The sequence below is a fragment of the Lissotriton vulgaris genome, unplaced genomic scaffold (assembly GCF_964263255.1).
Source record: "Lissotriton vulgaris unplaced genomic scaffold, aLisVul1.2 SCAFFOLD_608, whole genome shotgun sequence".
Lineage (NCBI taxonomy): Eukaryota > Metazoa > Chordata > Amphibia > Caudata > Salamandridae > Lissotriton > Lissotriton vulgaris.
In genome coordinates, this window is record NW_028248168.1 from 595,171 (window position 1) to 613,760 (window position 18,590).

The 18,590-nt window shown below is 43.7% G+C and overlaps 1 protein-coding gene across 2 annotated transcripts in view; it reads right to left on the reverse strand.

The window, feature by feature from the left end:
• Positions 1 to 3,309: 3,309 nt before the first annotated feature.
• The window catches only part of LOC147664904 (uncharacterized), an 85,141-nt gene continuing 69,860 nt past the window's right edge, over positions 3,310 to 18,590 (reverse strand). For both annotated transcript variants that reach the window (XM_086949908.1, XM_086949907.1), the window contains 3 exons: positions 13,357 to 13,422; positions 11,187 to 11,393; positions 3,310 to 5,309 (listed from right to left, as the gene is read on the reverse strand). In XM_086949908.1, the coding sequence (XP_086806034.1) occupies positions 5,071 to 5,309; positions 11,187 to 11,393; positions 13,357 to 13,422 (512 nt within the window). In that variant the 3' untranslated portion in view covers positions 3,310 to 5,070. The remainder of the gene's footprint in view (positions 5,310 to 11,186; positions 11,394 to 13,356; positions 13,423 to 18,590) is intronic.

Genomic DNA, 18,590 nt, shown 5'->3' on the forward strand with positions numbered 1-18,590 from the left:
AAGATTCCCCAGTCTAGGTCTTCGTCTTGCAGGTCCAGTGAAGAACCCCCCTCTCCCCACATTTGAATTAGCTGACACTACTCAGGGTTCGTTGTGGTGTGGCTCACTGGTTAGAGGCGACAGACCCGGAAGCAGAGAACGGCCCGGGACCAGGGTTCAATTCCCGACGTGGCAGGGTCGTGGATCAGGGTCAGCGGACTCAATAATTCTCGCCTCGGTGCCTACTCTAACCAGGGATCACACTCGGCAACTCTGGGCATTAGCTTGCCTCATCTCTACAACGGCCCCCCACATTCGCTGGGGATGCCTGGTTTCACCTTGGAGATACCCAGTAGGGACCATCTCACAGGGATAGCCAGGACGGGTTCCCCAGCGGTCTACAGCGCCACGACGCCTGAGGGCAGCAGTGCGCTTTACAAGACACATACATTTACATTTACATTCGTCCCCCCACCCCCATACAGCAATGTGTTCTCCGCCTTTCCTATTTAGTCTTCCCAGTTGTGGTATTTGGTCACCATTGAGGGCTCACCCTCACTCACTGCTGCAAACAAGCTTCTGTAACTCTCTAGATGTTGAATTTCTACCCATGTATGTCTTAAGATGCACTGCGTTTGTTCCATGATCATGTTACTGTATGTGGCCCTACAGCCTCACAATAACGCTTCAATGTCTTATGATTTGCATGGTGACTACTGTTTTCTTTGATAAACAGATTTGACATACAATCATGGCATTCAACCTGTCAACAGAACTTGCCACAGTGGTTTGGCTCAATGAACCTGTATCCAGTCCCATCTCTTGTGTCGCTGAATTGCTAAGCACATCCATTTTGCAAAGTATAGTCCTCATACCTCCATGATAACCTGTATGAAACTCCTTTTAAATAAATAAATCCTGAACACTAATGACCTCACAAACTACTGACCTCAAATTAGTTTGAACACCTTCCTTATTAAAAAATGTCCATGCACTCCACCGCAGACTGTTAAGTGAAACAGAGATTCAAGAGTACTGAACCCTCCCTAACTTTTCTGCAGCATTCAGGATGGTTTCCCACTACGACCTGCTCTGAACAATGCAGGAACGAGCAGGCATGTCTGTAGGCACACTCCACAGGATCAAGTATTTGTTTTCACAGCACAGTCTGAATGTCAATGAAGGCACATTTCAACATAGGGGAGAACGAGTTACATGCAACATTCCTATCTGTGTTATTATTGAAAGTGCCCATGGTTGTGTCAGGCATTTTATTCAGCCAAGTCAACTCTGTTTTCAGATTTAGGCATGACACCGACAAGCATTTCTGATGCGATCCGATCTAATATTACTAAGTGTCTTTATTATGCTTTTTCTGAAGCTGAAAGACAGCCTACCTACCGTCTTTGAAGGGAACAAACAAGGTGTTCCTGATTAGGGTAGAAATAGTGATACATCTTAATCAAGTGCCATTCCTTCTTGAGCACGGTTCCGAGTAAAATTATATTTTAAGTTTTGTGTTCTGTACTGAGATGTGGTTTGGCCCTCATATAAGCACAGTGGATAATGACAAGCATTCACAACAATTCATTTTAGGATTTTCTAGTTTTTTCAATCTAACCTCCTCATGGACCAACCAAGATCCATGTTAGTGATGGGCGCACGTCTTTGCTATTACCAGGGAGCATCTTTCAACCGGTGTACAAGGCACAAACAGGGACAGCACACCCTATTGTCATGAATGCCCTGCCCTGGGGCCACATTCAGTGAAATACAGAGCGACTGCATCAAAGCCACTCCTTGTATCACAGTAAAGGTGATAATCCACCTGCACTTTGAGGAGGGGAGAGATGCACTTGTAGGCAGCTGCAGTGAGTGACTGCACCCAGCTGTAGGGGGATGTCTGAGAGGGGTCCATGGGGACCCCTTCAATCCCTCCAGAGGGCAGCCCTAGGACGCGCTCTGACAGTTTGCCACCTTTTTGTTCATTATACGGCATGGGACAGTCAAAGCGATTTCCTCATTTGCATGGGGCCACGCATCCATGCAAATTACGAAACACCCTCTGAAGACAGGGATGTATGTATGTATGTATAGGCATTTATATAGCGCACTACTTACCCGTAGGGTCCCAAGGCGCTTCGACCGCTGCGAAACCCTTCCTGGCTTCCCTGAGAGATGGTCCCTTAATGGGTATCTCCAGGGTGAGACCAGGCATCCCCGGCGGTCTGGTGGGGCCGTTAGTGAAGATGAAGCAGGCTAATGCCCAGAGTTGCCGAGTGTGATCGCTGATCAGAGTGGGCACCGAGGCGAGAGAATTATCGAGTCCGCTGACCCTGGTCCAGAAACCTGCCGCGCCGGGAATCGAACCCTGGTCCCGGGCCGTCCTCTGCTCTCGGGTCTGCCGCCTCTAACCAGGTACTACATGTGCGCCCATGTTATCAGTATTACAGAAGGGTGTCACAGAAGCATCTGTGGCCCCTTCTGTAATATCGCAGTAACCTGGGGGCGCAAGAGCAAGTGCGTGCCCCTATTGTGACTTTCTATATTACCACCCCATATCTTTTGTCTTCTCACAATTAGTACATGGTTAGTGTATTGTTTCACACTCTGAAATATGTATGTCATAAATCCACAGACTACAAAGGACAGAGAATCAGGTGGCCAGATTGTGCTCACGCCTGAATAAACAGGGACATATAGCATTCGCTCAGATAAGCCGCTGCTAAACCTAAAAAGGCAAACTCTGCATTGTGCACATTGCCTTCCAAGAAGAGATGATGCAGACACCAGTAAAATATCAGTGGATAAAGGGGCCCAGATCCTGGAACAAAAATCACTCCACTCAGTTTGCGGCCTACCATGCCAGAGTGGGAGCACCCTGATTACCTCCGCTGTCCTGGTAGACTGGTCAACATGCCACCAGTTTCATACTCATCAAAAGAGGGTGAAAAAATGATGTATAGGATCAAAACAGTAGTGTAAAAAACAAGAAACAAATATTTTTCCTAAATCTCTACATATATACTATACTTTATACAGGTTTAGGAAATAAGTCAGCAACTTATGTTAATATCATACATAGGTATGTAAATGCAGTATGCCATCCTTTGTCTATGCATATGGAATAGCCAAAGGTTTGTGACTGTCACAACTCCTTGTAAACGACTGACATGAGAAAGTGTAAACTAAGCCTGTGGCAGTTGACACGTTTTTGGTGAATGTTCCCCTAAAATGAATCTTCATTTGTCCAGGTATTTTCAATACTAGTGGTAAACAGGAGTCTGAGTAAAGTTCATATGTGAAAAGCAACGGGGAAGGATATTTCGCTTGCTCACTCATGTAAACATGTTTACTGCAATTCATGATATAAGTATACAATTCAGGTCTCTCAGTCAAAGCTATTACATGTTAAAGCAAGCTCAAAACAGTTCTAACAAATACACACACAGGAGGGAACAGTTAACAGTTAAAAGAATGGTCAAGAGAAAAATGTAACCATATTTGTTGGCGAATAACAGAGTAGGGAAGGGTGGAGTAGGGGAGAACACAGTCCATAGGTCAACCAGCTGATGCAGAGTGTTGATCTAATATGGGAAGGAAGATCTGAAGACTGAAGAAAAGGGTGAGATTTTAGAAGTCGTGACTCTGACTTAATTCCTGGCATAAGGGGACTCACTCATGAGGAACTCAGTTTGCACTAAATTTCAGCCTTATGTACTTTCATCACAGACCTCCTGTCAGTGGAAGATCACCAGCCGTGGGCTTCACGCTCACCACTGCGTACTGCTAACTTCACTGAAGATGGCGTCCAGTCCATCGCTGGTGGTGGATAGTATGATGGACTCTTTAGTGTGGAATCTAGAGCATGTCAATGGTCTTACTTTAGTCTGAGACAGAATAAAATGAGCAAATGTCTATATTTTAAGCATAGTTCTTTAAAAACGTATTCTATCATTTACATTCACAGGTTATAAACTTGTAACACTTTTAGGCTTGATAAATAACTATATGTGCTTTAAGTCTGTTATATATGCTTGGGTCATTTTTTTCAAAATACCTCCCCAAGAGGCTGTAAGTTGTTTGATTCAGTAATGGGGTTTGTAAAATTGAAAGCTGGTTCCAGTACTTACTTTCTAGTCTGCTAAGTTGTTCAACATAACCAAATCCTTTGATTTTCACAGAACAATTCTGCTCCATATAGTTTGGGAATGTATGTGACATGATTGCTTTCCACATCAGCGGCATCACTCGTTAGGTAAAGTCAGATTTGATCAGTGTATACAATACTAAGACCAATTATATGAAGTTAAACAATTTAAAGTTTGCTGTACATACTAACCTTCATGTTTTAAAGAGTATTCATTGAAGGCTCCTGTGTGGATCTGCAACTGTCCATGGACAACAGCATCTATACCTGTATTGCGGCATGCGTGACCCTAACAGCAATGGTGTTTGCGATGAACGTCCTTTTATTGGGTAACCAAAATAAATTTGGTAGCAATTTATTAGTAAAAATTCCTGAAGTTCTACCTCACCGTCTTGCCACCTACACCAGCAGACCTGCCTCCAACCTCACTTGAGACGAGTCTGATCATCTCGAATGCATTGAACGGTGCCATACCTCAAACTGGCAATAGCGTGTAAGATAACTAAATTGGTGGTGCCCACCTTCTTTACTGGATTAACCTCCATTTAGTGTGCTTCAATCATGCAACTGGAAGAGAGCCTTTCCCTGATGCAGGTCGAGGGTGCACCGAGTCATCATCCAAGTAGCCTATGAAATGGTCAGGGGCATAGTTAGACCTTTTGCCATAGCTAGTCTTGATGCCACCCCTGCGTTTGCCGCCCCACGACGGTCGCAGGTAAGTGCGGGGGTGCTGCCGATTCCTACGTTTGCCGCCCTGCGATGGTACCAGGTAAGAGCCCCGAAAACTCTTACCACCCCCGCCCCTTGGTACGCCACTGGAAATGGTTACAGCAGCATAGGAGCAGATTGATACCACAGCTGCTCTCGTAAATGTGTGGCAGGAAGGTGCTAGCAGAGATGTTCAACAGACAGTTTAAAGAGCAACTAAGTACTTCTTCAGATCATGGTGTATGTCCTTCTTGGAATGGCAGTGAATGTTTATGCTTCTGTATCATGGAGGCAGCAGAGAGGGCAGCCTTGGCGTTCATCTCGGAGCTGTAGAGACCAGAGGCCTGTGAGAAGCGGCAATCCACCGAGCCCAGGACGCTGGAGCTCTGGACTTGGCCCCTGGAGTCGGTGTGTAGGGGAAGGTTTTCATTTGGGATGTGATGCATCACAATCAAAATGATCCTTCTTGCAGCTAGGACACGGAAAAGCAAAACACATGTATTAACATCAATGAAATTCAACTACAAAGCCAAATCAACTTAGACATGCATGTTGAATTAATGTATTTGCTCTCACTAAAGGATAAGAATAAAAATAAAAAACTCGAAGTCTGAATTATGGCTTATTCCTGTAAAGAGATATTTTACAATATTTATACAAAGGTATTAAGTAACCAAAGAGAAGCTCTGGTAAAGCTCTGTTACAAGCATAGCCCATGTGACAAATGTGTCAATTGCATGTAATTAAAATGTGGGTTTTAGCAGCGCTATAGTGCCTCATGATGCAGAGTGTACACGCCGCTTACATATGCGACATGCACATGATATTAAAATATTACAAAACATTTACAGATTGAGGGATATGAAGTCCCTTGGTAGGATCAGGTTAGGAAAGAAGCAACTACCAGTTTACAAAAACAAAACTAGAAAAACACAGAGAAATAAACACTATCAAAGCAAATTGGTGTGATGTTTGTAGTGCAGGCCACTGGCTTTGCCTATGGTTGTTAGTGTACCGGAGAGCGAGTGCAGACAAGCAAAACAGATGTCGTTGACTTCGTTAATGATTTTTAGCCATGTTGTACAGAGGCACCATAATGCGGTCATTGCATCATTTTAAAGGCGGGCGCCAACACAGGTGCGTGTGCCTACAAATTGAGGAAAGCATTTTCTTTCTGTTTACCTAGCAGAAATAGATTAGTTTAAAAAAAAAATTGCACATTTTTAATGTAACTAACGTGCTTTCTTTTTTAGTTTTTTTTTTTAAGACCACTATGTTTGGGTGGAAAGCAAGTGCTGACAAGGTAATATGGAGGGACAGAGAGTGTGAGATAAGGACGAGGGTGGGAGAGGTGGACAAGCAAGAGAACAACAATGGGAAAGCACACAGACAACAGAGGGCGGGCGAAGTGGACGATACAGACAACAGAGGGTGTATGGGTGGGTTTGGGAATGGGGATGCACTTTGATAATAAAGCTTGGGCAGGATTTGCAGCATTAGGCAAGACCTAAAAAGGTTGTAAAACAGTCCCTCATAGATTCCAATAGAGTGTAAGGACACACATAAAACAGCCAGCAGAAAAACGGTGATACCAACACACTCCTCTGGGCTCATCCAAGATGTGATTAGTAGTAATGTTGCAAGCCAATGGCTCATGGTTCCAAAACAAAAGAAGTCGACTAAAGTAGGTCAACCCAAAGCCCATTAAAGTGAAGTATGAGACACGCTATGTTCACTGTGGTGCAAGGTATGTACAATTCAAATCTACAAAGTTACAGTTTCTGAATGCATACTTTGTTACATGCGGGATGGAAGATATGCATTCATATGGAAATGTTCAAATGGAATACAGTCACAGATTTTCAGGACTACTCCCAAATATTTGTGAAAAATGTGTTGTATATTTATTCATGTAAAAATCTTCTGAGCAAGTGTAAATTCACTTTATAAAACATATTTTTAGGTCTCGCTACGCAGCGCGCAAGCGCTGCTATGGGGACCTTTTGGAATCGATCCGGGCTTTATTGGGAATTTGTGCATGTTTTTGCACTGTTCCCAATAAGCCCTCGTGCATGTGTGGTGACTACCTTGCGGGAGCGAGCAGGCACCATATGTTAGCAATCATTGCACCTGCCGCTGCTCGCTCCCACAAGGTAAAGACTGTCCCTTTACAAGTGAGCCCTCCCTCCTTCTGTTTCCTTGAAAGGAGGCTTCACTTGCGCTCTGTACCCATCTTGAGTGTAATTTTCTCACGCGTTCCCTTTTGTTTACACTGCGGTGAAATAGTGCCCTTGGATAAACTGGAAAGTAAATATGCTAAAACAGCTCACTTTCAGAGGCATGCTCTGCAGAAATCACAGCCGCGCTGCTCCCCAAAGTGATGTGTGTCAAAAATGCTCTGGGACTTTAGTGTGCGTCATAGAAAGTAAACACTCAGGGAGATTCCAAAGAGTTAGTGTCCCTTCTAATCTCTTTTTTTTTAGCCCAGTATTGTAATTAAGATTCAAATGCGCAGTCAAACATGGTTATATCAGAGCATGCTTTATCCGAATGGCGGGAAGGTCACCTTCCCACTCAGAACTTCTCGGTCACAGCTGCACCATTACCTTGGTAATTGTATTATAACGTTGATTAATTAGTTTGTGAAAGTTTGGGTATACAATATTAGATTTCAAATCATTGGCGTGTTTTATAATTGAATAGAAGTTGGCATCTTTGGAATTTCCTGTCAAAAACGTGCAACGTGCCTTGTGTGCAGTCATAAATGAACGAATGGAAAGCATGCGTTATCAAAGCTTCAAAGCATGCGATATTAAAACCTCATGGGCAGTGCGCTCATTCATAATTCTCATACCGACTACTTCCTCCCCACCCCTATTTGTCTAAAACTATGACATCACCTTCAAAGATTAGATTACTATCATAACTGACAAATTACCCCATGGCAGGCGAGCCCTCTTGACATTTTTTTTTGCGGTTTCATAGTGCTCGTCCTGGACCCAAAGGCATTTGAGCCGTTTCTGGATCTCTGAACTGCGGCCATATTTCAGTAGAAGAGCCGGTGACTGCTTTACTAAGCGGCACGCCGGATGCAGCTTTGGAAAGGGTCTCTTTCACTGCAGATTTTATCTGCATGTAAGGCGTACCTTCCTCGCTGTGGTAGGTGGCAATAAAAACACAACAGCATGAAAACACGTTGCAACATCTAAAGGATGGGCAATGCCTAGAAAAGTAATCATTCACCTGAACACCAGATTTGGATAATTTTTCCCTCCCTCGCTCACTTGTTCCCTCGTTTATCTCCGGACTTCTGTTTCATGTTCCCTACTTCACGCATACTTCCATTATGTTTCCTATTCCCTCCCATCTGCCATGAGCATACCCATCCTCTTCCCTCCTACCCTCTTTCCTGATCCCTCCCCCTTCTCTCCGGTTCCCCAGCTCCCTCATCTGTTCCATTAATCCCTCTCCTGTTCCCGTCTACCCTCCCACCATCGTTTCCACTCCAGTTAATACCTTCCCTGTCCTCAGTCCCTGACTACCCTATTTCCTCCTCCTTTATTTCCTCTACTGGTCATTCTTTTTGTTCTCTCGTTCCTCTGTTCTGCCACTGTTCTGTCTTTCCGTTCTGTTCCCTCCTTGCATGTCCTATTCTATCTTGCATCTTTCGTGCATTGCTCTATCTTCTGTTCCTCCCTAGTCTCTCTTGTTCCCTCATGCCTTCTGTCCTCCCTCCATGGCTCTAACATTTCTCCTTACCTCACTCCTGTGCCTCCCATTCCCTTTATGCATGTACTGGTCTCTCTTTTCGTCTCACATTCTCCAGTTTCACTCTCACATACCCCTTTCCCAGTTCCTTCCTTCTCTTTCTTATTTCTCCTGTTGCCTTCTTCCCTTTCCCGTTTGTTCTTCCATCCGCTTCTAACCTCTACAGTCTATTCCTTGCTCCTCTGTCTCCTCATTCCCTCTCATGTTCCCTCCTTCAACACCTGCTGCCTCTCGGTGCGTCGAAGTGTCATTTTGTCGGTATAAGCGATATTCCTCCCATGAGGGGAGAGGATGTGGGGTAACGGCCAGAGCTGCTGATTTTTTAGCTGGAGAAGCATGTTCGAGTCTCGGCACCGGCTCAACATACTGTGATTGTGGGCAAATCACTTATTGTCCCCGCGCCTACCAACAATGAATATGCCCTTGTGTAATAGAAATGGTGCTAATGTAAAGCGCTCCAATACAATAGGGTCGAGTTCGCGCTAAAACTACAGAAAACAAGCATTGGCATAGACAATAGTTCTCGTCTTTAGGACCTTATAAGTGTTTAGCCATGCAACAGTTAATTTTATTGCACCAAGTATATTGTGATGCATAACTAAATACTTATAAAGTCCCACAGGCGAGACCTATTGGCTATGCCAATGCTTGTGTGGAAAAATGGTTTACCTCACAAAGAAACGTATTGCACTACAAAAAATATTTTTCTCCTGCTTTTGTCAGGTGTACATTATCAAACTTTCCCAGAGTTGGAAGGGATTAGGGAGGAGTTGGCGAATACCGTTAAAAATGCAAGTTTGTGGTTGTGCACAAACCCACTGGACACTCTGGACACTCTAGCCTAGAAACTACTACTTACCGCCTGATTTTAGTCCGTGACTAAATTTGCTCACACGAAAATCTACATATGGGTAAATATTTTCATAAGAGAAAAAACAGTTTTGCACAAGTAAGCCAAAAATTCAAGGGTACACGTGTAAATAGCTTTAAGATTGAAACACAACATATTGACTCCAACAAGATCTTGCAGTTCAAATAGGTATAAAATGTAAATGTCCATCAATTGCCAAAAAGATTTGCACAGAAGGTAACTGAGGCAAAGTGAGATGAAGTTTGACACAATATGGTCAAGTGGAAAAGTCAGACTGTCAGCAGTCTTGTTGATTCGCATTTACCAACCTAAGTATTGGAATAGCAAGAAGAATCTAGGTATATTTACATTTTTGAGAATCCCTTGGATGTTTAAAAGTAAATTTTCCAAGAGGCTTCCTCAGAAAGTAAAATAAGAAACAAAGAAACGTACTGATCTCTGGTGGAATGTGAACTCTGGAATAATGAACGTGCCTTACCTTGATCAGAAAGCTGGTGTTAACGGATCCCATTCATAAACAAAACCTGTGCATACGTAGAGACTGTGAATAGGTATCAATGTGACATAAACAGATCCATTGTATATTCAGAGTCTCGTCAAATCAGCAAGGTGGAATAGGGAGGAACTTGCTAGGATCCTTACCCTAGCAATGTAAACCCTGGCATATTTCCAGATACTTTCATCAGAGAATTGACGGGATCAGAAGGCTGCCATAAGTTATCAAATCCGAGAATGCAATCCAGGGGCGACAAGTGGAGTTTTGGACAGGACAAGTCGTTTTTTTAATCATCTTGCCTGATGGACAAGTAGATATTTTATAAAAATTCAACATCCCTGCATATAACATTTAACTTCTGCAGCAGCTGTGACATATCTGTGCCCCCTTCCCTCCAGAAGAACTGAATAAACCAATTGTGTGAAATTATTTTGACTGTACTGCTTCAGAGGCAGAGCATACACACGGAAGCACTGAATATGAGTAACATAAAGGCAAAATCATAATGCTACCAAAACAAGGACCACAAATTCTTTAAAAATCTGCGGAGACCATGCAGAAAAGGCAAACTTGCTAAGCCCAGTGTTATTTAATGAAGAATAGCTGTGGTCACAATAAAGAGCAAGGTTGATCTTCCGCAGGAGGTTATTAGCATGAGGGAAGAATAAGATATTGCAGAAACAAATGGTTTTATATCATTTCTGAATTACGGGAGCACTGGAGACAGTCTAGTAAAGGAAGGGTCATTGTGTGGTCTGATCGCATACAATGCATCATTTTAAGAGTCGGCTCGTAGGGCAGAGCACGCACCTTCTGCAAGTTTTCAAATTCAAACTTTGGGGCACTAGAGAGAAGTCTTATTATGTGCTGCACCTTTTCCATAAATCTATGACATAAAATATTGATTAACAGCTATTTAAAATATGGTTTTACACAACCTCAGTCTATACAGATTGAGAATGAGCCTTACACCATCACCATACTAGTTGTCTCTAGAAAATCTTTAAATATTGCGCACAAATGAGTGAATAGACAACATGAGTTAATATTTATCAAATCAATGACCAACAACTTAATAAAAGAAGGATGACATGATGAAATGGATTTTCCAAATGTAAAATTATATTTTTCGCAGCAGTGTATTACTCCACTATACTTCACCCCCTTGACATCAGTCAATTGGAAAAGAAAGATATTCTATATGGCCTACTTACCGGAAATGTTCTCTAATGCATTGCTGATGTCTGTTCCAACACGAGAGACAACAGGGCAGAAGAGCAGTAGCAGCCTGTCTGAATTTCTTTCATAATTCTCTCTCCTCAGATGCATTCCACTGTCCTTTAGGTGCCGATCAATTTGATGTATGAACTGCTGCTCAGATCCAAATGCCTGCCCAGTAACTAGGACCTGTACACAAACGCCTTCCACAAAACACAAAGAAAATAATTAGACACATTAAAGTCAAACATACATTTCGATTTCATTTGTCCCACCCTGCCCCATCGTCTTTTACTCTTTTTAGATCGGAAATAAAATAACATGCATGTGTTTGCACATATCTGCAGATTTGAACTTACATCTTAGGTAGTTATAAACAATTCACCAATAAGGCCAGATTATGACTTTAGAGGTCGCGGGAGTAGGCGGTACGCCACTGCACCAAACCGTTGGAGGGGCCACTCGCCAGATTTAGAGTTTCTCCCTGTCTGGCAGGCTTTTTTGGGCATTCCGACAGTGGCGCCGCTAAAAAAGGGCACCACAATGGGAAAGCCAAAAAGAGTCCCTACACGGTATGAACGATTAAGGCAATGCCTTGTAGGAGCTAGTGTGCATGCACATAGCGGGCCACATGTTCTGTCCCCTTGTGTGCATCCGCATGGCGTGAGGCACCAGGAGGTCCTGTGGGGCCCCCGTTGTTTCCTCTCCACCACGGTTTTCATGGCAGAGGAATCGCCATGAAAACCGTGGCGGAGAGGAAACTTGTATTATGCTTGGTGGGACTACAGTTGTCCGGCCAAGCATCTTGCAACCTCAGGACTGACACGCCACTGCCATGGAATGCCGGGTCCCTGGTGGTAGTCCTATGGCAGTCCGACTGCCTAAGTCTTAATGGGACAGTCGGTCTGCCGGTGCGGCAGTGGCTGGACCGCCGCCACGAGTCTCACGCTCCTCGGGCCGACAGACTGGCCCCAAGTGTGTGCCGTCTACTTTTTCAATTCCCAACATGTGCCTCCACGTACTGTTTTTATTATCAAAACATGTGTTATTATCACTATTCATTTTTGGCATCAATGTAATTCCATTTCTCATTAACTGCACCATTCAAGTACATGAAGGCAACCACCAACTTTACAAACAGAACAAAAAAAAAGTGCATAAGTGGGTCATATTTAGCATTTACACACTTTACCTATAATTCTACATGCAGTCTTCTCCACCCACATGACTTAAAACTTCATTTTCATATTCTTGCCCTTCAAATCCTACCCTGGGACAATGGATTTTTCCCAGTGATATCACAGGCATATGCTTGTCAATAGTAAGTGTTACAACAGCATCAACACAGTGGTTAGGTTGCTTCCATTCCATCAGGTGCCTCTCCAGGACATTGTCTTGGTTTATAAATAAAATGTTCTACATCTTCTCATCCATACATAAAATATACAAATGTTAAACAGTTGTTTCCTGGATCTATTTATATTCCCCTCGATCATCTTTGTAAATGCGAAATTTCAACCTTTTTCTCTGACCAGTTGTGACTTTCTCCTGACTTACAAGTGACAGGTGAGTACGGCAACCTCAATGACTGAAATAACCTTCGTGAATAATGCACAGCGCTACATATTTGTTGGAATTGGATTTCCCAGGGTCAGTCGCTCACACACAAAAGGACAAGGATCTATCTAGACACATGCCTTGGCACAATGATTTTCTGTAACGTCACTATGTAAATAACTTTCGTGTGCATCAGGTACAATAAAGCTTTTCAGGTGGGTCTATGGATATGTAAGAGTTTCACGAATGATCTGCTAGTATAAAAGTTCTACAAATATGTTCCATGATGTATTAATGCTTAATACCAATACAAAAAATTAAAATACTCTCTATTCCCAATTTGTTGAAATACACTTAATTTCTAATTTCTGCCCTTTAACTGTACAATGAAAATTGGGATCTTACCTTTGTGCATGCATTGGGCCACACAGCATACCATTACACAAATTCCAAATCCTTTCTACCATCATTTGTGGGTTCCCTGAATTTGTCTGGATAATGTGCCTCTTGTGTAAGAATAGCTCTTGATGCTACTGGGATATGACAGTGGCTCTACAAAGACAATTGTATTGCTAACATTACCAAGGAAAACATGGACTCCCCACCTACCTATGAGAGGCACTTTGGTTTCTAGCACCCTAGCCGAATCTCCAGCCTCATGTGGGTCACCGGTAACTGTAGAAGAAATAAAGAAACATCACAAAAGGAGGATTCTAGCAGTAATACAATATGCAGCTGCAAAAACCTAGCACGCTAAATTATTAGTAAAATGGATCAGAGTATCTACTGGAGTAAAAAGGGTCTAGGAGACACTATAATTCAGCAGATATCGGCAGCAGCGTTAGACAGTATAATTTCCAACACCCACTCGCTGTCCCTACTGAAATATTTCTTTCAGGGCACCCAGTGCTAACCCAACAGGAGAGGACTTCCAGAACAGTTCTGACGTCCTGCAATCGGGCTCCTGATATATGCTTTTCATCAGGGACAATCTATCATGCATTCAACTACCTTACTAGAGTTCTCTGGGCACTAGCAATGCAATTATAAAATAACAGTAAACATTCACCACACATAGTTGTAATTGTGTCCAACTCCCAATCTTGGGAGTGATCATACTGCATGCCATAAAGTGCCCTAAAACTAAAAAACAACTAGTCCTTTCCTTAATGGTATCCGTACAATATGCAACTTGTAATAAAAGAGAAAGAAACCAAGTGAGTTGATCTATATATAAAGTAACCAGGAGGACATAGCATTCGACTGCAATCCATTGGTCGATAAAGGTTTTTGTGTAAAACAGAAAAAAAAAACCTTGTTCCACATCAATAAAGTGGAGTCACAATTTTTGCTCCCTTATTAAGGCTGCCCTCCCATATAAATATACATTTTCCAATATACTATTGGATCTACGTAGTGATTTAACGAAGTAAAAACCTTACCCGCTATGTACATATTAGCAGAGTTACGTGATTATCTCCACTTGTCAAAAGTACAGTTACAACATCTGCTTCTTTACTACGTTCTCCCAAGCACAGCAAATGTACACATTGCATTAACAAGGGTTACTTATATTATTTCATCCATCAAAATGCTTAATCTCATCCATCACCCCGCATAGGCAGATTTCTCATATGTCATGCACTCACTGTTCCTTCTGAAGGCTTTCTGCAGTTTACCCCTGCACTCAAAGGCTTACCAAGACTTTGCAGCATTCTTCCGCCTATCGTTCCGTGGACCACGAAGATTAGCTCCTTGGCCCACTTCTGGTCAACCACTCACTTGCCCACTTCTGTCACAGCAGTGTTGTAGCAGATGGGTTTTCCGAGCCCTGCCTTATTCTCAAGTAGCTAGGAAGAGAATCCTCCCCAGCTAATCAGACTACACACCCCAATGCACATTTCTATAACTTGTGAGAATAGTGAGGCAACTGAACCAAAGTTTATTGTGTCAGGGAAGGCACAACCGGAACCTGAACCGGAACTCAAGCAACCAAGGACCAGTTTCACCCTCGGTATGGGCTCATCAGCTGGGTATAGCTTGGAGCCAGTGACACGGTGTGCACGGGACCCAGGTCTGGCCATACCCATCCCACTTAGGGCAGCATTCAATAGTTTACAAAATAGTGATGGATTGAATGCTTGAATTAATCTCAGCCACTGGTAATTACTCGGGCCACATCCCAATCCATTGTTATTTTACACACCATGTCACCTCCATGTGGACCCAGCTATATGCAAATTAGTCTTGACCCTGCTCCAATCAGACAGCCGCATTGTTTCACTGCCTTGTGGAATGTTGTGTATCTTTATGCTACAATAAGCAGCTTGTGTGTTCTTTGAAAGACACAAGGTGTAGCGTCTGCTCATCAAGCTAGCTGTCATGTATGTGCACTAAATGGTAGTGGATATCCTTATAACTTCTTTTTCAGTGGGGGGCTCCTTGATGTGATCCGTGGCTTGAGGGTGGATATCACTCACTCTTTGAGGAGGTACGGTATCCATCATAAAACACAGGAAATGACTGCAAAGTTAACCACTGCTAATGAGTATTTGTGTGGTTGCTAAGCACTGTTAGATTTTGAGCACATGTTTCTGACAACATTTCTACATACGTAGTTAAGAACCCTTATAACTTAGCAAAACATTGTGGGATTGTGAAATGTTTACTTTCTGTTTTCTTTTTTACCTTTCTAGAATGACTGTGTACCCGCTACATATTCGGGCCAACATTGTGGCCGTTTTGATCCTTGACTGGCCAGTATAAATATTTTTTTGCATTATATAAGCACTTTGAACAGAGTGATTAATCAACTAAGGTCCTGATGAATACCCGGGAACCCCTTTAACCCTCTAGTGGGCAGAAACATGTTGACCACTGAGAGGGGTATATTTGGTTTACAACCCCAGTCCTTTTTTTAACTCAACCCCTTTGGACCTACATAATAAAGTTATTTTGGCCCTCTGGAGGTAGTTTTCACAAACATCACACATTATATTTTCACTAGCACTCTGTCCCTCACGGACTCTATTTCCATTGCTCATCAAAATACTTCAACTCCTCCCACTTTGGGAGTTGTAACCCACACCATGGACCTTGCAGTCCGGGTGTGAGGAGTAGACCCAATGATGATGCAGGTCACCCTCGGGTGAGTGAGGGTTCTCGTGCTTAAAAAGGATTCCTTCCATGTAAACAATTTCATTGCATCACACACATGCTATTTTGATAGGGTTTAGTTTCAGGCAGTGTACTAGCTTCTAGCCCTTTTTGTATCATAAGACTAGGTGTACTTGAGTGTTACTTATATATCATAAATTGCAATTATCACCACCCACAGTTACTAATCACCTTGATTATGATACGCAGGGGTATCATTCTTAGCTCACTTTAGCTTTTAATCAGTTGACCCCCACCAAAACGGTCAGCAACATGAGATTAACTCCCTCCCAACCCTAGTTCTCTGAGAAACTCAGACAACTGAAGCAGCCATGCAGAAGACAGGAGCGTAGTTGGAGGCAACAATACGACCTCAAAGAAAAAATCTTATAGAAACAAAGAAAATCTCAGATTATAAAGCTCTGATTTTCTCCAGAAAAGTGGCGTATTTTTCCCAAAAATACTGTCAGCAAATAATCCATCCAATGAAATGTTTAGTCAAGGTTTTTTCTCTAAAGTCTAGAAAATAGCTTCCATTTTACCTCTGCTAAAAAAAAAATGCATCTTAAAGCTTTGGACCCAAGCAATTACAGGCCCATTCCATCCAAGATTGTGGAGAAGGCATTTAATAGAGAACTCACTTTCTAGCAAATTGTTGGATCACACACAATATGGTTTCGTGAGCCAGCACAGCACTGAATATGCTTCGATAACTTCATCAGAAGAGCTGAGAGCCATCTTGGATGGGGGTAATCATGTGGCACTGACTTTGTTAAGTCTCGCGGCCACGTTCAATAAGGCCGATCACACAAGGTATTGATCGACGTATCGATTCTCTGGGAATCAGAGGCTCAGCTCTTGCACTGCTTAAGTTCTTTCTATCTGACAGAGAGCAAATTGTAGCTATTAACCGTTACCCTTCCAGTCCATTCTCTCTCCCATGTGGAGTACCCCAGGGCTCTTCATTCCGCCCTACACTTTTTAGGCGATATGTTACACGCCTAGCCAAACGTATCAAATTATTTGGGTTTTCTGTGATTTTGCTATGCAGATAGCACCGAGATCGTTGTCTTCGTGGCCAGAAACCAGCAGGAATCAGATGCCAGTTTTCGCAGCTGTATACATCTGATTAGTTACTGGATGACTAATATCTGTTTAACTCCTTCGGTGCTTATGACAAGCTCAGCTCATCATGAGGCATAGTGGAGTGCCACGGAACGCCCACGCGGGGATAATTCCCCTCCTGTGCGTGGCGTTCCATTGAGTGGGCGGAGTCGTGACGAGCTCAGCTCGTCATGAGCACAGCTCCACTTTGCTGCATGACGAGCTCAGCTCGTCACCAGCACCGCGGGTGGCCCCCCTCCCCTCTCCCGCGCCGCGGAGTAATTAGCCCCGCGGCAAAGGGGTTAAAGTTATCTCCGGCAAAACAAAAGTATTGCTTCTAGGCAACAATACCTCCTTTTGGTATCTAGCTTGGTGGCTGTCAGATATGGGAAAATTACATGTTCCTGTCTCCAAAGTAAAAAACTTGTGGATAGTATTTGACTATCATTTGTCATTTGAGAAGCAGATAATGCAGTGACCTCCTCATGCTGCTTTAACTTAAAGATTCTGAGAAAGGTTTTCCCTTTTATTCCTTTGAAACTTAGGAAATTAGTGGTCACTGCCCTCATTCTCTCAAGGTTGGACTACTTCAACCCCATGTACATTAATTTGCAGAAACAGTTACTTAATAAGTGACAGATTCTGCAGAATGCTGCAGCAGGATTATTGGTAGGAATTCCTAAGCATTACTCTGCCTCTCAGGCCCTGTCAAACTCCACTGGCTACTGGTGCAAAAGCGCATAGATTTTAAGGCATTATGCATTGCTTTTAAAGCCCTTCATGGCAAAGGACCCAAATATTTAAAAAATACATTTGTCTGGTACGTTCCTCCCAGAACTCTGCGATCTTTATCAGCCCACAGTTTGGTTGTTCCTAAATTTTAGAAAGCCCACTGGGGAAGCAGAATCTCTGAATGCCCCGCCTTTACATATGAAGGAAAAATCTCAAAACCTGGCTTTTTTAGGTCGAGCTGACCTAGCATTCAATGCGAAAGCATTGAATGCTGTCAGCAAGACCACTAATGTTACCCGTATTTGTGAATGTGGACACGAGAGGGTGCACGAGCGCAGAGCGCAGATGTCACCTCGTGGGCGCGCACGGCGCCGTGCCCCCTCTCGTGCCTCATTCCCATGCGCAAACACACTCCACACTCACGCATGCGCACATACACGGCCACACACACACTGCATACACACACGCAGACCCACGCGCACACACACAGACACATTCGAACACACACAGACACACGCGCATACACCCCCCTCCCCTCCCACTCACCGGGCTCTTTCGGTGTGTTCCGTGTCTCCTCTGCAGTGCTGGTCGGGCACTCACCGGGCTGTTGCTGGGGATCGGGCTCCTCTCTGCGGCAGTCTCGTCTCGTCTCGTCGCGGCACCAGGGGGCAGGACTTCACTTCCGGGGCTCCCTCCTGCACCTGGGAGCCCCGCAACACTCTGGCTGTTTTGCTGTTGGCAGCCCCGGGACTCTCCTCAACTCATGGGAGCCCCAGGCTGCGGAGAGGCCATCAGTCGGCCGGCTTCACTTCTTCCTCGGCGGCGGCGGGCGGGACTTCCTGCCGGATTGC